Source organism: Centruroides vittatus, unplaced genomic scaffold (assembly GCF_030686945.1).
Source record: "Centruroides vittatus isolate TY-2023 unplaced genomic scaffold, ASM3068694v2 contig_2033, whole genome shotgun sequence".
NCBI classification, from domain to species: Eukaryota; Metazoa; Arthropoda; class Arachnida; order Scorpiones; family Buthidae; genus Centruroides; species Centruroides vittatus.
The window spans coordinates 88178-113863 of NW_027121260.1; the positions used below are offsets into that span (position 1 = coordinate 88178).

The 25686-nt window shown below is 31.6% G+C and overlaps 1 protein-coding gene across 1 annotated transcript in view; it reads right to left on the minus strand.

Moving 5' to 3' along the window:
• The window catches only part of LOC136970578 (zinc finger protein 850-like), a gene marked incomplete at its 5' end in the record, with an annotated part of 121331 nt that overhangs the window by 55758 nt on the left and 39887 nt on the right, over positions 1–25686 (minus strand). Inside the window, 2 exon segments of the mRNA XM_067265027.1 lie at positions 12357–12951; positions 12954–13223. Coding sequence (XP_067121128.1) covers positions 12357–12951; positions 12954–13223 — 865 coding nt within the window.

The window sequence follows — 25686 nt, forward strand, 5'->3', positions numbered from 1 at the left end:
TATAATCACATCGCACTAATTTTATATATTAAGAAAATACCGACAGTATAAAAAATGTCATACAACTATTCTTATTATTTTATGTTGTTGCGTTTATAGCGACTAGTGTTACCACCCGTCCGGTTTTCACTCGGACAGTCCGGGAATTGACTCATTGTCCGGGTGAATTATTAATTTTGTCCGGGAATTTCGTAGAAATTGTGAAATTACGATGAAACAAAGTTCTTGCAAATATTTTTATAAATTTACACCATTTGAACAGCGAAAGACTTCACATTTACTGAAACTCATCTGCACATTCCGCTATGTTACTCTGTTTACACCAGCAGTTTCCAACCAGTAATCCGCAACAGCTAAAATATGGTCAGCGAAAGATTTAAACCGTCTTATTCATTTTAAATTATTATTCCCACATTGATACGAACATGAATTTAATTTTTACTAAAAATGTTATGTTTTCTATTATAATAGTACTGTTAAAGCATGTTACTCTTGAGTTTAACGATTACTTATGTTAAAACTTTTGATTAAAGTTTATTTTTAGATTGACACAGTTTATTTTTTTAAACCTTGTGGTCCCTGCTAACAACAATGAAATCAAAGTGGGTGGTCCCTGGTCAAAAAAAGGTTGGGAACAACTGGTTTACACCGACGTGTGACGCACAACCTGCCTCTAGACCTTTTTCTTTTCTGCTTGTACGTCCGTACACATCTTCTATAGAGCTAAATTATCTGCTCCTTCTTAATTTAGGTTACACACGTTACTCCTACGCAAGTCCCTAGTCCCTAACTGTAACTGATTTAGAATCGGTATGCACGTTATTCTTCGCAATGTAAAATGACATTGCGCACGCGTCAGGAACTTCTGTTCGAACAAACCTGACCTGCCGTCCGGGTCAGCGATTTTATAAAGGTGAAGGTAAATTTTATAAACAAATCCAACCATCACATTAATTTCTTTCTTTTACATGTGTACATATTGTAAGTAAAACATTTATAAGTTTATAATAAATGATTTTTTCTAATGAAATAATTTCATTATTTTCTCACGACTCCCAGGTTAAGAAATGCTGGTGTAATCCTCTGTACGCGTATCTTGAATATTTTAATACATCCCGTAAATCTGTATTTTTGTAATAATTTTTTACCGATATATCTGTTATAATAGGACTGGAGAGGGGCGTTAAGCCGGAAATGCATGTTCTTTTGCATCAATAAGCAAGTCTTTTCCCACTCAAACTGTGATGATTTGTTTTCAATAGCAACTTTGTGCTAATTTCGAAAAAAATGCATATAATCAAAAGAATAACAAGCAACAAAGTGCTATGTTGACACATCTAATTATTTTTTGTAAACTTGAAAAATAATTTTCAGAAAAGTTTAATTTTCATCCAAAGAACAACTGAAATATGACTTGAGCGATATAAAAAAATTATTCAGCAACGAGTTGTTTAACTTTCTTGGCCACATTTGGTGGGGCCTTCTGTTGCGATATTGTATTAAAACTAATTTTTAATTGCACTTGTGCAGTTTAGGGGGTTCGGCTGTTTGAAAGGTTTTCTTCCATAAAATGAATCAATTCTAGACTAAATTCGCTCGAACATTTCCAAAACACATATAAATTTTTGGGAATTATCCATATAAAGTATGATAAAAACGAAAATTTGTAGAAATACTCACCGAGTGTACACGGTTCGAAGACGCCATTGCTTAAGCTTCTTTTCCTCGCGGAGCAGCTCATCAGACGGCAAACGCGTACCTAGCTTGTCACGTGACATTTGTCGGTGCTATTCGGTCACGTGACTACTAATGTCTGACGTGTTTTCTGATAAATTATTATTTCTGCGAAAAATTCGCTAAACTTTGGAGACATCATTAATAAAAATATTGAAACATCATTCCATTCTAAATACGGATTAAAATCAACATATAAAAACGTACGAAAATTCGATAAATAACTAATAATTCTGCTCCGCTTTTGAATAGTTTAATCTCTTTAATGTCGTAAACAAAATTGTACAATATTTATTTACATTAAAACATTACACATCTCACGTTGCATCTGATTAATACTTATTATCATAATATATATCATGATAAAATTGTTGTCGTTAGCCTGCGGTTTTACTTTTGCTGTTTCATCTAGTCATTAATAATAATAAGTCGTTTGTAATTACAATAAAAAATACTATAGTATATTATGATCTATCACGTTATGTCTCCAAAGTTCAGCGAATTCGTGGCAAAAAGAATGTTATCAGGAAAGACGTCAGAGATGAGTAGTCACGTGACCGAATAGCACCGACAAATGTCACGTGACAAGCTTCGTACACGTCCGCCGTTTAATAAGCCACTCCGCGACAAACCAAGCTTAAGCAATGGCGTTTCCGAACGGTGTACACTCGGTGAGTATTCCTACAATTTTGTTTATAGCATATTTTATATAAATTATTCTCAAAAATTTGTACGTGTTTTGGAAATATTTCAGTCAACTTAGTCTAGAATTAGTCTAGAAATTTACAAAAATTATCTTACGTAAGAGTTTATCACATTATTACGCGGCCCGCGTTGTCATTCTCTCGTTATGTTGTCCGCTGTAAAAAAAAAACGTTTGGTAAGCCCTTAGTGTAATCCATCCATTGTAAGCATGAAATAAACGCGTTATGTTTGTAAATTCGGTTTATGTGTGAATCTCTCTGCATCCTGCGACTACTACCACCCACACGTCGAAAGACTTCTCGGGTCATCCTGACAGATCGCGGGAAAAGCGACGCGTTTATTTCATGCGTTATGCGTTTTATTATGCGTGCGTTTACGCGTTTTTTATGCTTACAATTGGATGGATTACACTCAGGGCTCACCAAACTTTTTTTACAGCAGACCACATAACTGAGACAATGACAACGCGGGTCGCGTAATTAATTTGTTCAATACAGTACACTGAATACACCAAATAATGCCTTTATAAAATTCAGTATTTACAATACCCCAGGCTTCTCTGATTATGTTGATGATAATTTTAATCTTCAACCAGGTTTATAGCGTGAAGATGAAAATATTAATTCTTTCACGTTGTTCTTTTGGATCTAATATGCATGGCATACAAGCAAAATCTCTGCGTGATGAACTGGCTATTTGCTTGTGTAATGAAGGATCTGTACCATGGCAGAATAGCAGAATAGCAAATATATCCAGGTGTATTATTAAAAAAATTTTTTAAACAATTTATTTTGTATAAGTTAATAGTTGTAATTATTAGTATTAGTATAGTATCACTACTTAAATTCTTTATTAGTAATAATAAAAATAATTTTATAAACTTTGAAAAATTATTTTATTACTTAGAGGCTAATTACATTATATAAAATATTTCTCTTGATCTTCAAGGTCTAACATTAATCATTCAATATTTCTTTTTGCATTGAATTGATCTCTTGCATCCAATTTTTTCAATCTTAAGTTTAATGCTTCACTAAATAAATCAATGTTGTCGGGCTGTGACACAGAACCTAAAATTTGATAAAAAATAACTTTTAAATCTGTCGTTGTTTTGTACTATATTTTGCCTATATTCATAAATTTGAACTTACAACTCCTATCCAAAAAACTGTTTATTGCACTTGACGTTGATGATAATGATAATAAAGCATTATTGTAGTAATCCTGATTAATAGAACAGGTATCTGGTTTTTTTCTTCCTTTTGTTGACCAAAAGTCTTACTCGAGTCACTGCTTTGATATAGTCTGAAACAAAATCCATGCATTGAAAATCTTATTCTTTTTCATCAAAATCATTATTATTATTTGTTTATTTACAACTTACAGATCTGACTCAATTTCTTGATTAATATCAAGAATTTCTACATCATTGGTGTCATTTGGGAAAAATTTACTGGTGATAAGTTGTGTATGACTCTGTGTCAACACAATTACAATTATCATTTTCAATAATTCTTGTTTCATTATTTATGGTACTAAAAGAAATAAAAGAATTACTACATATAAATAATTTATGATAAAATTAAGACAAAATATTTTTCAAATAATAACTTGTACTTATAGGTAATAATAGCAACTATATATATACATATACATAACTAAATATAGATAACATTAATTAGATATATATAATATCCTATTACAGTAAGTCTACAGATTAGGCATAGGTCTATCTACCTAAATAAAAACATTTGAAATTAGTTGTAAATGGTAAATAATATTTAATGATATAAATTTTACAGAGGAAACGTAAGTCATTTATAATCGTTTGAATTATATGAGAGAACTTTCAAATCATAGAAATGATGTCATAGAAAAGATTTGTTTAAACACGAGTTTGATTACATTTTACTATAATCTCTACTTTACTACTTTAATATAACCAAGTGACCAACCAAATGATATAAAACCAATATCCTTTCATTAACATTTATTATAGTTAATGATGGTAAAGTGTCTTACAAGTAGATTCTGGTGAAGTAAAGTAAATGCATTAATATTCACGTTTCTGTGCAGCCAATATATTCTTCCCAATATATTATCCATCAAAGGAAATAATTCCCATTTCGGTTTATATATATCTGCACTACCACTGCCACTTACAGTCAGCGCCGGATGAAGGGGCGGGCAAGCCGGGCGACTGCCCGGGGCGCCAAATTTTGAAGGGCGCCGATATAAAAATAAAATATTTTTTTACATTCATTATTTTTTTAGATTTTATAAATTAAAATTGATCATTTTTCATGAAACATCGATTTTTTTAGCAAGCAATAAATTGTTTTTTCTTTAATAATACCAAATAAAGGTCACAACGCTAATTATTTTATTATTGTCAACAGATATAAATAATATTACAATTATTCAAAGAAAACTATTTGTATAGTCAGAATTCATAATAACTCAAAAAAAAATTAATAGACAAAAACAAAAATTTACTAATTAAAATAATGAAACCTAAGAATTTTTATGGCTTTTATCACACAACATTGATGCAGACAAATGCTTTTTAATCTCTAAAAAGTTTATTTTAATTTATTTTGAAAAGATAATTTGTAATCAGTATCACGTATCACAACAATCTACTCAAAAAATGGACGAGATCAAATTTATAAATTACAAATATCAACAAAATTATGAATAGTCAAAGTGATACTGGCGCCTGTCATACGCCTTAATGGTTAAATAACTTTGTCTTTCTGTAAACTTTGCATTAACAACACTTGCCGTGCTTTAAATAAATAAATTTTTTATACAGTTCTTTATTGTGTAATTTTGATTTTTTGCCTTTTTTTTACTTTTTTTTTAATTTGCAGTAAATTTGTATATTCTTGTATGAAAGGGCGCCAAATTTTGTTTCGCCCGGGGCGCTCAAAACCCTAGAACCGGCCCTGCTTAGAGTGTTACATTTTATTAATTTTTTTCTCCCATGTATCTGTCTCTTTGCATTTTCCATTTTTTCTCCGCTGCCTCTACTATAATTTAGAAACTTGAAATTAATAGACTTGTATTCCGAATCGAAATAAAAAACGTGTGTTCTAAATACTATATGTCGATTCGGTTAATATTACCTATGGTTCCAAGATGGCGGCGCGTCTTCCATTCCAGCAATCACAAGACAGGGAACAGTGGGGATGCATGTTCTAACCTAACGTAACCTATTCTAATAAATTACCATCATTATTACGAACAAAATTATCATAACAGGTTAGGTTAGAACGTGCGTCCCCACTGTTTCCTGTCTTCTGATTGCTGGGATCGGAGACGAGCCGCCATCTTGGAACCATAGGTAATAAACCGTAGCAAACGGTCAAGAAAGAGTTAACCATCGATTCTACTAGACCTACCTGTTATTTTAAATTTAGCAGCTATGGCCGTTAATATACATTGTTTATACACAGTGTTTTTATATATGACACTTTTTTGTCATAGAGACAGTGATGAGGTCAAACGGATTCGGTGAATTCCTTTGTTTCATTGATTTTTTTGATTTTTGTGACCGTCACAATTGTAGGGTTAACACTTATCGCCGCCATTGTTTGAATAAAAATCACGTGTCTATTTTGACGTCAAAAAAATACTTTTTTTTTATTGGAGGAATTTTGGCATAAAAATTTTACAGCGTACAAAAGTAGAAACCTGCTCTACACATTTTTCAGTTACGTTTCAGCCAAAATTCAGAAAAATTTTTACGCTTTCTGTTTTATACTAGATTTTACGCCGAATTTTACGCATGTGTGTTCCTGGTTTTACATAGAAAAAGGTTGTCCATCCCTGCTCTACGTTAAAGTAAACACACTGTAAGGCCGCTGTAGGCGATCCAACTTGCTTTGTCTACTTGTTTTCAATATAGACTACTGTACAACAATAATTTTGTGACCAATTGACTCTCTCGTCCCACATACTGACTTCGTTCACTCCGCTCAAAGTCTCGCCGATGGGACAACCTTTAAACCTCTCATTTTCTTTCGGCCTAACTGCCCTACCCCCAGATTGCTTTGCTCACTTGTTCAAAAATTTGTTGACGATTTCATCGATTCCTGAAGTCACTGTCTTTATTATTTTCTCCGTGACTGAAATGCGTCGGAACGGTTTCACACAATTTTATGTATACAATATATAGAATGAATTTAATTTTCAGTTTGAAAAATATGTTTATTTATTTTTCTTAACTGTTTCCACCCTGTGGGCAGTAAGAGGGCTTTTTTATTAAAACAATTACGACTTCGGTCAAGCACACAATGGGGCGGCCGTATGGTGAAGGAGGGGCGAGACCTATTCGGGACAGTCTGCCTATCAAATATTTCCTGGGGTTTGTCGACTCGTTTAGATTCGATTTTACATCTCCAGAAAATTTTGAAGTTACCTGAACTCTCGGCCATCCAGCTTTGAAAAATCACATAAAGGAGGAAAGTTAACAATCGATTAACAATTATTTCATTTTTCGACAATACGTAGTATTCGAAGCATTGTTTATTTTTCTTTGTTAAGAGGAAAAGAGAAGACAAACATTCGCATAGCTCGGGTTTCAAAAAAGATTAAAAGCAAAGAGAACTTGTAACAGTGAGTTATCTAATTATACAAAGATGAAAATAATCGCCGTTTTTCAGATCGGCCTCAGTATAATGAATATAGGAAATAATGTGAGCCGTCGATTTCAAGTGTTGGTTTGTTGGAAATGTTTGAAATGTTTCTACTCAAAATTCGCTATGATGAGAAATATGCCCTATGAGTCAAGAACCATGTAAACTTTAACCCTCGGGGTGCCTGGTGAAGAAATTTCTGCCGAGCGCCTGGTGGGGTCCCACAGACCCCGAAATAAAACACTACATTATATGGCTTGTAAAGATAATTTCAATGTTATATTAATATATATATACAATAAGTTTATTAAGACATATTTAGAATAAAACAATCATTGATTTACGTGAAATATTTATTCACACGACTACATAATAAAAAACATCAACTTTTTTTGTTGTAACAAAAATATTAACTTTGTTTCTCTAGAAATCATGATGTAATCTCATTATAATTTAATTATTTTGGGTTCGTTTTAAAGGCACTTAATATAATTATCTCTTAAAGCATAAAAATTAAGCTTTTTCACTTAAAATGTGAAATTGAAAATTCAAGCATTTTTCCCATAGGAATTTCGCATGTCCCACGTAAATATATCTGGATCATTTTTTACAGACGCTCAATAGCTGCTTAAACGTGTATCTACTGACAACGTGAACGTGTTATAAATCAAGCAAACACAAAAAATATTACTTACACTCTTGCAACGCGGAGCGCCTGGTGGGGTCTGTAAGGCCTGCACTTATTCGACTACGTCTTGTTCGCAGAATATCGCGCGATGAACAAAAAATTTTGTGGGGATCGCAAGCGCATGAAGAAAACTGAAGCTACTAATAACCTTAAGTCGCTAACGCAAATATTAAAATAGTTATGAACTTTTGAAAATAAGTCGAGCCTCTCAGACTCCACCAGGCACCCCGAAGGTTAATGTTTTTCCGTTTCAGGACGATGACGTATAACAAGGCATCGAGATCGAACTTAACCTGTAGAGTCGATGTTATCGTATGATAAATTTAATAATATTTTATTATATAATATCTAAATATTATATAATACTACTACATATTATATTATATAATGATATAATATGTAGTACTTGAACAGGAGCAAATCCCCGCAAAATCTACAGCCTATTTCATGTTTGCTTGCAAGGTAGTTGCACAATGCATCTGTTTACCAGTAATTTTACTACATTTGTGTTGAAAAGATAATTACAGTTTGCATAAATAACGCCGACTATTGACATTAATGCTTAATTCATATAATTGTTTACTTTATCAGCACTATTGGTCTTAATTCTATTGTCTACATATGTAGCAAAAAAATAGTACTGCGTCCAAATTATTAAATCATTAACGTTTACATTATTGCAGCGTTTCTCAATCGCCGTCCAGAAAAATTCTTGACAGGTTTGCGGAGAATTTTTACCGCTCTGCGTGAAAAATTTCTTATTAAAAAACTAATGATGATGATAAAATTCTTGTTCGTTAAATTATGAAAAAAATTTTATACGAGTTTTAAATTTACGTAATTTATGTTCAGCACGGCACTAAAGACAAATTCTTGTGTTGGGGAAAGTAAATCGCATGTTTATATCTCGCAAAGGTGTAACACAATTTATTGCTAGACGTTCGTTACAATATGTATAACTGGATTTGGCAAATATAAAAGTAAGTTTCAACAATGTCTATAAATAAATTTTGGATCAAAGCGAAAAATCATTATCCATCCCTATACGAGAAAGCGATGAAAATGTTTGTCTCCTTCGTAACAACATATTTATGCCAAGTGGTATTTTCAACTTTGACGTAATCTTCTATATAAATAAAAATGTAAATGTTCGTTTGTCCAAAATCTTAAATCTCCGAAAGTTCTTCACCGATTGCTTTAAAATTTTGTTATAACATTGCACTCGAATACCTGCGTGGTTTTATATACTTACTGTTATATAGATGTCAAACGAAATTCCCCCCGCAAAAGAGAGGGACAAAATTAAGGCTTACTGTAAATAACTCGGCTTCTATTATATTATTTTATATACAGTCTTTTGCGTTTTAATAAAGTAAGTCACGAGAATATACACTAAGAAGGGATTTTTCGAAATTCCCCAGCGGGGGAGAAGGAAAGCATTAAGGCTTACCCTAAAGAACACCGTTTGTACTGTACTATTTTTACTGCAATTTTTTATTCTTAACTGAGATTTAGTAGTAGGGTACCACGTGGGTATCAAACAAGTGTATTCCTTAATAACGGAAGTGTTAAGAGAGAGAGATGTGCAAAATTTACTGGTGTAGATATCAGTTTTTTGCGTTCTTGCAGAAAATCGAACATATTTTTACACCCATCTAAAATTTCTCTGATTAGTCTAGAAACGGGGGGAAACCTAATTCTTGCGTTTTGTAAAAACGAATAAAATTGGATATTATGTAATCATCTTAATCTTCACTATCGTTACTTTTTGCCGAGCAACGCCCAGCTAGTAAAAAAAAAATTTATAAATCGACTTTTATTTGTTTCACTGCTCTGACTCGGTTTGACTAATTTACAACCCATAATTGAAAAGTCAATTGAAGAGCAGCAGCAACCTTCTCATCAGCAATGTATACCAAATAAGCAAAAATATTAAATTTATAATTTTTAGTATTCATGGGATTGATGTTTTGTTGTGTACCTATATGAGAGAAATTTGTGAGTTTTTAAAATAATTTTCTACGATTTTTTGTTGTAATTTTTGTCAAAGGTTTGTTATTTATTAATAATTATAATTATAAACAATAAAAATTATATTTTTTGTAAATACAATTAATTTAATTTTTTAGGAATCATAAGACTGATTTTTTATTGTATCCTATATGCCAGGGGTGGCCAACTTTTGTGTACATAAGATCTACTTTTTATCTTAAAAATGTGTCGCGATCGACTTGTTGTCGTAGGCATAGTCTAAGTGGCGAGGGGGGTGTGAAATACATACTATGTTTATACACTGTGCTTCAGTACGAGGTGCACTCCCGCGAGCTATGGGTAGATAAGCAAAATATATGTTCAAAACTATTCTTTATTTTTTAAATCACTTATTAAGTTTTCAAGATATAAGCTCATAAAGAAAATAAATTTCCAGACCGCACTTTTGATATTTGCAGTTACAAGTTCATTCCGTACAGGCAGCACCTAAAAAATCGATTTTTCCACACTTTTAAGATAAATTATATTTTAAGTTAATAAAAATCTAATTTTTTTTTATCAATTACAATGTATAAATTGTGGTTCTATTTGTTCGTAAACTTGAAAAAGTTGTTATAAAACTGAACAGTACGGCTGATAATTTGATTATAAGATTTTACTTTCGCGATTTGTTTTTGGGCGAGGAAAATTTATCATGGAAGAATGATATAAGATTTTTAGACTTATTTTTTGCTAATCTATCAATAGCTCGCGGGAGTGCTCTTTGTACTGAAACACCCTGTGTATCTACCTACGTAAAAAACAACGTAATTATTTAACGGGCCAAAAAACTCACGTCTGGGGGAATTAAAACAACACGAGTAATTATTAACAATATTTATTAATTCAAATTAGCTACTGATAAAGACAGATTTAGAATTTATTTTATTACGTTACATTAATGGGAGGACTGAGTTTTCACGTCTCTTACCAAGGAAACATAATTAGATGTATATCCTGACAAAAATAATAATAATGATTCTTCAGTATGGGAATCAGTTAGGACAGAATGTTTAGTTTTCGTTAACTTTAAGTATGAAAATGCAAATTCACACAAGTATGTAGTTCCGAAAAAAAAATAAATATATTTGCTACATTTGGTGATACTGGGATATTTTTCTCAATTGACGTATTTCCAAAAATCCAAAAATATAGAGGTCTGTTGCTGAAAACGCTCACTTATCAAGTAAATAGATAGGTAAGAAAAGCCATAATTTAATTTAAAACATAAAGAACAGGTACTTACATTTTAAACAAATGAAAAATTGAAACTCAACGTTGTCACCGTGGATAAACAATATTGATTAATAATAATAATATTGTTAATATTAAAGAAAAGAAGCTACCGCATGACAGTATCAAATATTCAAGCTAAATAGCTGTGTTTTCTACGAGTCCAGTGATAACTGCATGCATATTGTTGCTTTTGCGCGTTACGTTCAGTTACAAGTTGCGTTCAGTTACATGTGTAACACATTAAGTCAGGACATCGCGAGCGATCGACCAAAATTGGCATCGTAATCGACCGGTCGATCGCGATCGACTTGTTGGCCACCCCTGCTATATGCAATGTTTTTGTGATTTTATTGTGGTTTTCTGTGAAATTTGTGAAAGATTTATGTATATAAAATTATTATAATAATTTTTCCTACAGGTATACCTCGAGTTACGTCGTTTGTCAGAAAAGTATATGGAAAAATAAAAATCAAGTTTGTCATTTTATTTGATTATACATCTGTCCGACACAAATATTGAAGTTGTACTATCACTAGAAAAGCGTTAAAAGTACAAAATCATATTAAAATATGTACATTTACAGTAAATGTTAATATAATCATCACAAATCCTAGAGAACAAAACATAAAAACATCTGTGTTTCTGTGTTATCGTCTTATTTAGCGGTTTTTAACTGCTCATTATTGGCGTTTCCTTCGTTATTGGTGTTTAGTTATGACGTAAAACGAAACTACGATTTACGTCGTAACTACACAAGTAAATTTAACTTACGTCGCCTCTCCTGGAACCAATTACGGACGTAAGACGAGGTATACGTGTATTTACATTTAAATATTATTGTAAGTAACGATAATAATAATCTTACAATTTACTTCTGTAGTAATTCTTTAACATCCAATAAAAGTTCTTGCTAAAAATCCCCCGGCTTGCGAAAAATTTTTTTCACAAATTTCCCGGACTGCGGGCCAAAAAAATCGAATACAATCTTAACAGTGAAATGGATGTATTTTCGATTGTCATATGTTACTCCGAGATGTAATGGTATGCTTGTAGTTATTATAATAAAAAACTATGTAATACAAGAAATGTATATGTTTTATTGTGTAGCCAATCGACGAGGGGCTAAGGCCTGAAATGCGTCTCAACAAATAAAGTTCCGGATAAAAAGTTGATGATAAAAACTGCCAAGTGTCTATAAATACACCAACTAGTGACATTGAACTAAACATTTTAATTATATATTGAACACTGTAATGTTTCTTAGGTAAAACTTTTTCGAAATTGGTAAAACATCATTTTAATTTAAAACCAGATTTGCTTACATCTTTCGATCATTGTACAGTACATATGAATAAGATTCACATGGCTTTTGTCTGTTGTGGGTCCGAAGGTGTTTAATTAAGTGTCCCTTTTGTGTAAACTTTTTTTTACACTCGTCACAACTGTAAGGCTTTTCTCCAGTGTGAATCCGAATGTGTTTAATTAAGTCTGACTTTTGTGTAAACTTCTTTTTACACTCCTCACAACTGTAAGGCTTTTCTCCAGTGTGAATCCGAATGTGTTTAATTAAGTCTGACTTTCGTGAAAACTTCTTTTTACACTCCTCACAACTGTAAGGCTTTTCTCCAGTGTGAATCCGAATGTGTTTAATTAAGTCTGACTTTCGTGAAAACTTCTTTTTACACTCCTCACAACTGTAAGGCTTTTCTCCAGTGTGAATCCGAATGTGTTTAATTAAGTCTGACTTTTGTGTAAACTTCTTTTTACACTCCTCACAACTGTAAGGCTTTTCTCCAGTGTGAATCCGAATGTGTTTAATTAAGTCTGACTTTTGTGTAAACTTCTTTTTACACTCCTCACAACTGTAAGGCTTTTCTCCAGTGTGAATCCGAATGTGTTTAATTAAGTCTGACTTTCGTGAAACTTCTTTTTACACTCCTCACAACTGTAAGGCTTTTCTCCAGTGTGAATCCGAATGTGTTTAATTAAGTCTGACTTTTGTGTAAACTTCTTTTTACACTCGTCACAACTGTAAGGTTTTTCTCCTGTATGGATTCTCTCATGCCTTTGCAAATATTGTTTAGTTTTAAAATTCTTCTTGCAGTGGTTACACGAAAATTGCTTTTGGTTCCTTTTCTCTGCAATTAAAAAAATTGTTTTAGATAATATTTCATCGATATATAATAGGTCTTTTAAAAAATAAAAACAATAATCAAATCAATATTATTATTTAATTAAATAATAATTTTCATATCTAAAGGCAAATTTCTGCATCAAAACACAATAAAGTAATTTTAGAAATAATAATGTTTGTATATAAATATATTCAAAAACAGCTAATCAGAAACGACATATTAAAGCAAAAAATTTCTGTAAAACATTCTTCAAGTGTATCTATATCTTTATGAATTTTCTGTTTATATCCTTGCAGTAGACCTTTTGCTTCTTTTATATTTTTAAATAAGGTGCACTGGTGTGAATAAAGCAGTGTTTGTCATATTCAGTTTTCTCTGTAATCTTGGACAATATTTTCTTCAAAGCTGTGTTTCATTCATAGGATAACTGAAAGTAATAACAACATTCATGAGGTAACTTGTATAAAATTTTATTTTATATGACTTTTTAATACTAGAATGTATTATTCGTATTCTTATTCTTTCGTATTGTTAGATGTAAAGATTTGTAATATTTACATAATAAGAACATTGTATTTTAACGACTTATGTTAAGTATACTTTCCTCATAACTCCTCAATAAGTAAAACTCACAACGTTAGAAAGGTGTAAATTCTTAAAAGTGAATTTTGGATGTCATTGTTAAAAGATTGAGTATCGTCCTTCCCCTTTTCGTTTGTGTTGTGTGTTTTCAGGGTGGAGATCAGCTAAATAGAAAAAATAAAACTATATTAAATATCAGACAAATTCATATTCAATATACATTGTAAAGTGATTTAAATTTGTATTCTCTATGCTAGGTTTTTTAAACTGTTTTAGTATATATATTATTTATTGTCAAGCACAAGAAACACAGCAACTGTGATAAAAATATATAAACAAAACTTGAAATTAATAGAATATGTAAAAGATCACGTCACACCTTTTACCTAGTAATGGCACACCGGTTGCGTAACACTGTTTGATGCGACGCAGACCGCAGATTGCCTATCGCTATGTTTAATGACAGAAATATGTATGGAAAGTGTCGATATATTTCATAAGAAAATGTAAAAACTTCCGCTGTAAAACTACGCATTTCGAATATCTCCATTTCAGAGCCGCCGCAAACTACAGAAAGCGAAAGCTAGCATACGCTCGGTCGCGCTCTCAAGCCCTACCTTTTTTCCCATGATGCTGTAAGCCATTTTTGCTAGGTAAGCTACGTCGGCAGGAAGCAGCCGCACTCTATACAGCGTTTGCTCGCGTAACGTAGTCCACATGACGTTGATTTCACAGATGTGGATTGGCGATAGAATAAAGATTTTATTATAATTTATACTCGTAAGCAGTCACTTTTCGTACCGAACTTTGAAACAGCACAGGAAAAATATGCCTACTAGTTAAGCCTATTTATAAACAACTATTTACTATTTTAATATACGGTTATACCATTTTCTTTTCAATACTGCATGTATTGATCGTGTAATTTACGTACATCAATAAAATTGTATTATTTCTTTTTCCACATGTGGCATGTTTCTGTAGTCATCTATTTTCCTCGGTTCTGTTTTGCTAACGTAACTGCTGTCGTTGTTCAATTCTGTGAACAGCGAGAGTACTCTCGTATCGCTGCTCTAGCAAAGGAGAAACTACGTAAGCAAGAAGAGAGCGGCAGAGTGTTTGACGTCATCGGTTGTGCTAGGGCACGTTCGCTAGCATTTCGCTCTCGTAAAGCGCTAGTTTGCGGCGGCTCTTAGTGATGATATTCATCCAAAACACATGTCTTATAAAGTACTCTGCTAAGACAAAAGTGATTGAATCACAGACAGATTTTAATTTAAATGTAATCGATTATTTCTAAAATAAATTAGATTTAAAAATCGTAAAGTGAAAATTAGTAACAAAAACGACGTAAGAAGCACATTAAAACAACAACGATCGGAAAATTAATGAACTATCAATAGAAATCACTGCCAAACTGATAAAAAGCTGCATTGGAAAATAAAAGGCAAACCAACAAGTTTCGATCAACAAGAAATATTCGATCCTTTGGTATAACTAAATTTTAAATTGAAGTAAATGTGATCTGTTCCATGACCATTGTTACGTAAATTTTGTTTCTCTAATTTTCTATTCAAATTGGCATCCTTAAGTCAAATAAATATGTTATAATATTTCTTGTTCTTCAAAATTAAATAATAAAACAGATTTTTATTTATATATATTCAAAAAATTGAAAGTTCTAATAATATTTTTTTTTATTCACCTAAATTTCAGTCTCTGCATCTATCCAAATGGATAATGATAATAAAAAATTGAAATGACGATTTAAACTAAATATCACAATCTTACACATTAAAAATTAAAAGGTTTGCCTAAAATTGTTGTTTTTATTTTAAACTTGTGTTGTTACTTGGAAAAATTATTTCGATATTTTAAAAATTGTGTGTATAAATTTCCAACGAATTCACTTTGTAATTTAAATTTTAAATTTAGAAATATTAAAACTATTAATATCTTATTTAAAGATTTTCCCAATTTTATTTTTAATTTAGGTTTCATGTTAAGAAATAAGATTTTTATCTAGGAACCGGCAAAAGAGACAAGTGCCAAAGGCGCTAATTCCGAAGGGCATAATCAGCAAAGCAAATCTTAGTATTTCAATACATCAAAAATATTTTTGACGGCACGATGTCAATTTTTCTCTGAACGCTAATAATTTCAAAACACAATTCAAATTTTTCAGGGCCTCTAATTGTTACATTATAAATTTGGTATTTAAAAATAAGTATTTTAATTTTCAATCGTAACCGGACCGTTTTTATATAGTTGTTTGTGAAGAGTGAAGTTTTAAAGTCAGGCTTCGTGGTAAATGCGGCCGGCCGGACCTGATTAAAGGGGCTGTCCATAAATTAAATCCGCATTTTTCTTCAAATTTTCACTATTTTTTTTTCATCGTCCCAGTTCGTCTAAGTTTCCGTAACTGTTCCCCTCTTTGGATGTCTAACAAAGCTCAAATCCCCACCAAACTTCTATCGACATATGAATAATAATATGTATAAATTGTATAAAATGTAGTTAAATAAAACGGACCTCCATTAAAATTCAATCCCTTTTCCTCTCCGTTAGGCTTCGTTCCAATTGTAATAACCTCCTCCTTCCGTTTCACTATGGACGTGTCATTTATGGACTCAAATCTTTCGACAGTTCTCGTAAAATGTATTCAATTTACTATTCTACTAAAAACATTCTTTATTATTATTATTATTAACATTCTTTTTTAAATTGGGTATATAATTGATTATAACAGCAAATACAAATATATCAATATTGAGTGAAAAGGAAAGTAAAAAGAGGTTTTACAATTGAAGAATTACAAATTTAACATTAAAAAATTCGAATCAAAAATAGGAGATAGAATTAAATTAATCCAAAGAGCAGATACTAATCATATCTGTAATACATTAACAAAAATTTTTAAGGATTATATTATAGAATTGAATATTTATAAAACCAAATATTTAAACAACGTGAAATGTAAATTTAAACAGGAATGGTTTGATATGGACTGCTATAGAGCTAAAAGATTAAAGAACATGCATTAGCATCATTTTGTAAAAATAGACCAAGAGAACGACTAACTGAATACATCGGTTCAAGAAAAGGATATAACAATCTCATAAAGGCTAAGAAAATACTTTAATTTGATAAACAAAAAATTATTAACAGAAAAAATAATACTTTCTTCTGCTTGACGGTGGAAAAATATCGACATTGGACCGGAGTGGAAAACCAAGATCTTATTGATTTTGTTAAATGGTTCGGATTTTTCAAAGAAAGGAAGACAATCATAAATAATTGTCCAGAAACGGAACAGGATGTAACGTATAGGGAAGAGAAGGTATTGAATCTGCCAATACAGCTTTAGAAATACTGAATATCATTAATAAATTAAAAGAATCCACTGCTACAGGACCTCGACTCAATCCAAATTAGTTTACTAAAACGATTACCAACTGAAACGGCTGATATGTTGGCCTCAGTTTTAAGTATATGTATGAAAACAGTACTTATCCTGAATTGTAGTGCTCATCATATTTTCGAATATTTAAAAGAGGTGATGGGTCAAATCCTAGCAATTACAGACCTATCGTTATATTGTCATCATTAAAAAAAATTTTCACATCAATCCTTACGAAAAGATTTAATCAATGAACAGAATAAAACGCCTCGATTTCAGACAGTCAATTTGCCTTTGTTAAGAAGAGCAAAACAGAGTTAGCAACTTTTGTATTACTTTCAACTATTCCAAATCCATCTTTCCAAAACGAGACAAAGTATATGCAGCTCTTCTAGATTTAAAATAGGCTTTTGATTCAATACCAATAGAAAAACTGTATGATAAATCTGCACCATGCATTTTCAATTGATCATTTATTAATGCTATAAAGTTTTTATTCGGTCATTATCTAATTACTATTAATTGTGGTAAAAATGTTTATCCAATTTTCGACATTTGTGAAGGCCTCCTGCGAGGTGACCCATTATCACCTTATTTATTTAATATTATAATTTACGATATTAATAATCAATTTAATAAAGAAAAAGGCGGAATTTTGATAGAGAATCAGATAGTACACTCAATTCAATATGCAATGATATTGTGTTAATCTCGAACACTAAAATTGGTCTCCGGAGAAAAATAAATTTGATGCAGAAGTATTTTTCACAATTGTGAATAAAAATTAATCTAGACAAAACTCATATTCTTATATTTCGAAGAGGAGGAAGATTGGCTAAACAGGGTCAAAATTTTTACATTTTAAATGAAAAACTAAAAGTAGTGAAGGAAATCTTATACTTGGGAATTCACTTTACTTCAACATTATCTTTTGGAATTCATGTCCAGCATGTACAAAATAAAGCAAACGAACTAATTAACAACTTAATCTATCTACTAGTTAAACTAAAAATTAATTCTTTACAGAATCAAATGCAGCTCTTTTCAGCAATAATTATAAATTCGATATGTTATGCTCTCCCGGTATGTGGCATGGATTGGTTATCTCACTTTGAGAAAATTCAATTATTATACGTAAAGGAAAATTTATGGTTTTGACAAAGCTGAGTCCGAATATGCAATCCTCCATGACATAAATAGGCTACAATTCGAGCCTTATTTGGTGCTAAGAATTATGAAGTTTTATTAAAGATTGACAAATAGTCAAAATATCTTGATTATCATCACTTTTAGAGAACTTAAAAGGCTGGCAGAGGCCAAGAAAAATTACCTAAACCACTGGTGTAATAAATTTAGCCTAATGCTGGCCAGGTTTGAAATTTCACTCATATTATTTAATAATAAAAAAGCAGATTGGAACTTTGGATATTCTATTTTAGTAGAAAACATGTTTAATAACTCAATTCATCAAGAAATGGTTAAACTACAAAACTCCAAATTTTATCCTTGGTATATTAACAATTTCAACGTTCCTCTATCGAACGATTATATCAATTTTCAGAACCCGTTCGAGATGAAAAAATTTTATATGCAACTTCGATTGAATAGTTTTTACGTATTAGTCGACCAGAATTTTCTAAGTATCAAAAACAATTTATACAAAATTTGTCCAGACCAATATTCAATCTATCATTTAATTTGCTTATGTATAGGATAATCAGAATTGAGAGATCAATTCGGTGTTCCTAACTAGACCGAAAGTAAATCTATAGAGTAATTTTATAATAAGCTATTCCAAATAAGCCCAACTATGATAATTAGGCTATATAACTTTTTCAATAAATATATTAAAATGACTGAGAATAACAGTGAGTACCACAGAAAATGAATTTCAGATTTAAATGCTAAAGTTATAACTTTGTATAATAACGATACAAAAATTGTAACTTAATTAAAATATATGTTGTTACATTTAAATTTTTCTATGTAACGTTCTAACTATTGTTCCCTCTTTGTAACAGGATAATCCCATAATAATAATAATAAATTTATTCTTATTATTAATACTGAAATTCGTTGTCAGAATTTACACCCAAATATTAAAGCGGTTTAAAATATTACCATTTGGTAAATAAACTTAATTTACATATAATAAATTTAAATAAATAAAATTTTAAGAAACAACAAAACAATAAAAAAAATTGAAGACGAATATCAAAAATATTTTTACGAATTATTACATGTGTTATCTTCATTAACCGATATTAATTTTAAAACGATATTCGTCATTGGCATGCGTCAGAAAAAAACCATATCTTTCCTAAAAGACACTTCCCTGAGAGGGTCAGCTGGACTTTGAAAAAGCCGACAGTCTACGTCAGCAATCTAATGAATGACCTACTTTCTCCAACATAGTAAAACAAAGTTACAGTATAACGATACACAAACACTAACCATGATAATCAAAACAAATTGTTCTTCTAAAATCCTCCAATCGGTCTTTGACATAGCTCCACGTAAAAGCACTAATTCGGTAGACATGTCTAAATAACGCGCTAATAAACACTAGAAAACATAAATGTTTCGAAATTAGGACTACATAATCATATGCACAAATAAATTAGTAGGTGTATAATACATACTTTCACATATATCGAAGTATTATATCCAAAGATCAGTTCTCACTAATTGTCGAAAATAAATTATTTCACAACTTTTTTTTCTATGGAGAATTGTATTCTGAAACAAGTTCTAAATTCACAGTGAAATTCACAGTCAAGTTTCCACCTTTCATCCCTTAAAAACAATGTAAAATGTTTTGATACACGTAATAAAACTTTATCACAGTGAACTTCGAAAAACAACGAGAAACACCAAACCGCACACTACGAAATCTGGCGCGAAGTGATACCTATGAAACAGACTGAGAATGCTCTTGTTCAATGTCACGTGACCAAAAGTTTCAGTGTTTATGCAGGAAAAATTTAAGTTTCAAAAGATTCTTCCATTAAACTCAATAAATTTAATTAATACAGAATAACAAAATCTATTTAATAAAGATTAGTAATTTATTATTACAATTATGTAAATTAGATATGAAAAAGTTCACCGTGCAAAATCTCCTGCCAACCATAACGTCATGGGTTGACTGTAAACGTCACGCGGCATGTAAACTTTCCTGCAATACACTAAAAATTTTATATAAATTTTTTATTCATCCAGTAAAATATAAATAATATAAAATGTCTAGCAGTGGCATGCCGTGACATTTGATGAAAGGGAAGCTGTGTTTCTGTAAGAAGCCGACTTCCAAAAGCAGTCAGTTGGATGCTAGTTCCCCATAAAACATCCTTCCCAAAAGCACTATTTCCCGCACGTGTGTTTAGGCTGTTCGATATACGGCTGGGTCTTCGGTCGCGTAGCGATCATATACACATGTCTAGTCAGAGAAAGAGCCTATCTGAGCTAAAATCTCCATATCAAACACCTGTAGAAGAAAAGAAGAAAGGCAATCAGTTAATTCCACATCAGTTATGGTCTAGGGTCCATTCTTACGTGTGTGGTGGCGGAAGAGACGTATCTGACAAAAACCGACAAAAAGAAACATATACTATGTACAAAATAGTTTGCTTTAGGACAATTAGCATTTTCGATATCCTATGTGGTTCTACGATTGTCGATCGAAGGTGGCCCAGGACAGTGGCATTGACAAGTCTGTAGGGGAGACTTCCTCTGTTTGCGTCAGGAACAGGGTCTAAGTCCGAAGTGGCACGGGTTACAGGTTGGCACAATACACGAAAAACTGTTTTTTTTTGTTTTTTTTACAGCATTACACGTGTATAGCTTCCACCGGCTAAACTGTGTGAGGTTGGTGCTCTGTAAAGCGCATGCGCCAATGCCCTCTGGCTGCTTTACAGCATTCAGTTATTTTCGCCGTGGAAGCTGTCTCGTAAGCGCTTCCATTCTGACACTGATATTCGATATACAATAGCAATCTTATCGTTTATTTCACATGTAGTATATAATTTTAATAAGATACATAATGCAGTTATAATAAAATATTAATTTTAATTAATTCAAACTACGTTAAAATATAAAAATTTATATTTTAGAAACTACAAGGGAAAGACATTGGAAGGTGGAAGTGGCGTTTCCACCACTTCTAATGACGGCCCGCCACTGTTTTAAACTGTTAAGCATTTCGTTTACCTGTTCAACATAGTTTTCAGCTTTGTTTGCCTAGAAAATTTCTTACAACTGCAACAAATGAAGTCCGGGCTTTTCACTCGGCTTCATTTGTCGAATTTTTAAAGGCAGGATCGTTAATGAGTTGTCTTATTTGTGGGCCGTCAAATATTTTTGTTTTAATTTTTTCCGTACTCAACTGAGGCATTTTTTCCCCTATATATGCAAAGTGTGATCTGTTCTTATCAATAGCGTTTACAAACTGCTTCATTAGGCCTAGCTTGATATGCAGTGGAGGAATGATGATTTTCGAAAATCCCATTTATTATTTTTTTAGAAATTCTATATTTTTTGATGTACAAAATTTAAAGAATTTTTTAAATGTGTTAGATTGGTCATTCGGTGTGATGAATTCGTCGACCCTTCTAGTCGCTTTTCCCGCGATCTGTCAGGATGACGCAAGAAGTTTCTCGACGTATGGGTGGTAGTGGTTGCAGGATGCAGAGAGATTCACACAGAGACCGAGTTGACAAACATAACGCGTTTATTTAATGCTTACAATTGGAAGATTACACTCAGGGCTCACCAAACTTTTTTTACAGCAGATTACATAACTGAGACAATGACAACGCGGATCGCGTTATTAATTTGTTTAATACAGTACACTGAATACACCAAATAATGCCTTTATAAAATTCAGTATTTACAATACCCCAGGCTTCTCTAATTATGTTCATAATAATTTTAATTTTCAACCAGGTTTATAGCGTCAAGATAAAAATATTAATTCTTTACATTGTTCTTTTCGATATAATATGCATGGAATACATGCAAAATCTTTGCGTGATGAACTGGCTATTTACTTCTGTAATGAAAGATCTGTACCATCGCAGAATAGCAGAATAACAAAATATATCTAGATGTATTATAAAAAAAAAATTTTAACAATTTATTTTGTATAAGTTAATAGTTGTAATTATTAGTATCAGTATTAGTATCAGTACTTAAATTCTTTATTAGTAATAATAAAAATAATTTTATAAACTTTGAAAAATTATTTTATTACTTAGAGGCTAATTACATTATATAAAATATTTCTCTTGATCTTCAAGGTCTAACATTAATCATTCAATATTTCTTTTTGCATTGAATTGATCTCTTGCATCCAATTTTTTCAATTTTAAGTTTAATGCTTCACTAAATAAATCAATGTTGTCGGGCTCTGACACAGAACCTAAAATTTAAAAAAAAAATAACTTTTAAATCTGTCGTTGTTTTGTACTATATTTTCCCTATATTTATAAATTTGAACTTACAACTCCTATCCAAAAAACTGTTTATTGCACTTGACGTTGATGATAATGATAACAAAGCATTATTGTAGTAATCCTGATTAATAGAACAGATATCTGTTTTTTTTTTTTTTTGACCAAAAGTCTTACTTGAGTCACTGCTTTGATATAGTCTGAAACAAAATACATGCATTGAAAAACTTATTTTTTTCATCAAAATCATTATTATTATTTGTTTATTTACAACTTACAGATCTGTCTCAATTTCTTAATTAATGTCAAGAATTTCTACATCATTGGTGTCATTTGGGAAAATATTACTGGTGATAATTGTGTTGAATCTGTGTCGACACAATTACAATTATCATTTTCAATAATTCTTCTTTCATTATTTATGGTACTAAAATAAATAAAAAAATTTCTACACATAAATAATTTATGATAAAATTAAGACAAAATATTTTTCAAATAATAACTAGTACTTATAGGTAAGAATACAACTATATATATAGAATAACTAAATATACAATAACTAAATATAGATAATAACGACTTATTACAGTAGGTCTACAGTTTACGTATAGGTCAATCTACCCTAATAAAAACATTTGAAATTAGTTGTAAATGGTAAATGATATCCAATGATATGAATTTAAGAGGAAATGTAAGTCATTTATAATCGTTTGAACTATATGAGAGAACTTTCAAATCATAGAAATGATGACATAGAAAAGATTTGTTTAAACACGAGTTTGATTACATTTTACTATAATCTCTACAACTTTAATATAACCATGTGACCAACCAAATAATTTAAAATCAATATTCTTTCATTAACATTTATTTTAGTTAATGATGGTAAAGTGTCTTACAAGTAGATTCTGGTGAAGTAAAGTAAATGTATTAATACCCACGTTTCTGTGCAGCTAATATATTCTTCCAATATATTATCCAATAAAAAAAAATAATACTCATTTCGGTTTATATATATCTGCACTACCGCTGCCACTTACAATGCTACATTTTATTAATTTTTTTTCTCGCATGTATCTGTCTCTTTGCACCTTCCATTTTGTCTCCTCTGCCTTTGCAATAATTTCGAAAATTTAAATTAATAAACTTGTATCTCGAATCGAAATAAAGAACGTGTGTTCTAAATACTATATGTCGATTCGGTTAATGTTACTTATGGTTCCAAAATAGCGGCTCGTTTCCGATCCCAGCAATTAAAAAACATGGAACTGTGGGTACGCACGTTCTAACCTAACCTAACCTAACCTATTCTAATAAATTACTATAATTATTAGAAACAAAATTATTATAATAAGTTAGGTTAGGTTAGGTTAGAACGTGCGTCCCCACAGTTCCCTGTCTTCTGATTGCTGGGATCGGAGACGAGTTGCCATCTTGGAACCATAGGTAATATTAACCATCAATTCTACTAGACCTACCTGTTATTTAAAATATAGCACTTATGGCCGTTCATATACAGTGTTTATACACAGTGTCTTTATATATGACGCTTTTTGTCATAGAGACACTGATGAGGTCGAACGGATTCGATAAATTTCTCTATTTCATTGATTTTTCGTTTTTTGTGACTGTCACAATTGTAGGGTTAACTCTCATTGCCGCTATTGTTTGAATAAAAACCATGTGTCTACTTTTACCTCAAAAAACCTTCTTTTTATTAGATGAATTTTGGCATAAAAATTTTACAGCGTACAAAAGTAGAAACCTGCTCTGCTCATTTTTCAGTTACGTTTCAGCCAAAATTCAGAAAAATTTTTACGCTTTCTGTTTTATACTAGATTTTGTGCCGAATTTTACGCATGTGTGTTCCTGGCCTTATATAGAAAAAGGTTGCCCATCCCTGCTCTACGTTAAAGTAAACAGACCGTATGCCGCTGTAGGCGGTTCAACTTATTTTCTCTATTTGTTTTCAATATAGACTATAACAATAATTTTTTGACGAATTGACTCTCTTGTCCTACATACTGACTTCGTTCACTCTGCTCAAAGTCTCGCCGATGGGACAATTTTCAAACCTCTCATCCTCTTTCGGCCTAACTGTCCTACCCCGGATTGCTTTGCTCACTTGTTCAAAAATTTGGTGACGATTTCATCGATTCCTGAAGTCACTGTCTTTATTATTTACTCCGCGACAGAAATGAGTCGGAACGGTTTCACACAATTTTATGTACACAATATATAGAATGAATTTAATTTTCAATTTGAAAATATGTTTATTTATTTTTATAACTGTTCCCACCCTGTGGGCAGTAAGAGGGCTTTTGTATTAAAACAATTACGACTTCGGTCAAGCACACAATGGGGCGGCCGTATGGTGAAGAAGGGGTGAGACCTATTCGGGACAGTTTGCCTGTGAAATATTTCCTGGGGTTTGTCGACTCGTTCGGATTTGATTCCACATCCCCAGAAAATTCTGAGGTTACCTGAACTCTCGGCCATCCAGCCTTGAAAAACCACATAAAAAAGGAAAGTTAACAATCGATTAACAGTTATTTTATTTTTCGACAATACGTAGTATTCGAAGCATTGTTTATTTTTTTTTGTTAAGAGGGAAAGAGAAGACAAGCATTCGCATAGCTCGGGTTTCAAAAAAGATTAAAAGCAAAGAAAACAACTAACAGTGAGTAAATTATCTAATTATACAAAGTAGAAAATAATCGCCGTTTTTCAAATTGGCCTCACTAGAATGCATATAGGAAAAAATGTGACTCCGTCGATTCCAAGTGTGGGTTTGTTGGGGATGATAAAACTTTCTACTTCAAGATTCGTTATGATGACAGATATGCCCTATGCGTCAAGTACCATGTAAACTTTAGTTTTTTTTCTGTTTCAGAACGATGACGCATAACGAGGCATCGAGATCGAATTCAACTTGTGGAGTCGATGTTATCGTATGATAAATTTAATAATATTTTACTATATAACATGTATATTATATGGTAGTTAAACAGGAGGAAACCTCCGGAAGTTCTACAGTCTATTCTATGTTTGCTTGCAATGTAGTTACACAATGTATCTGTTTACC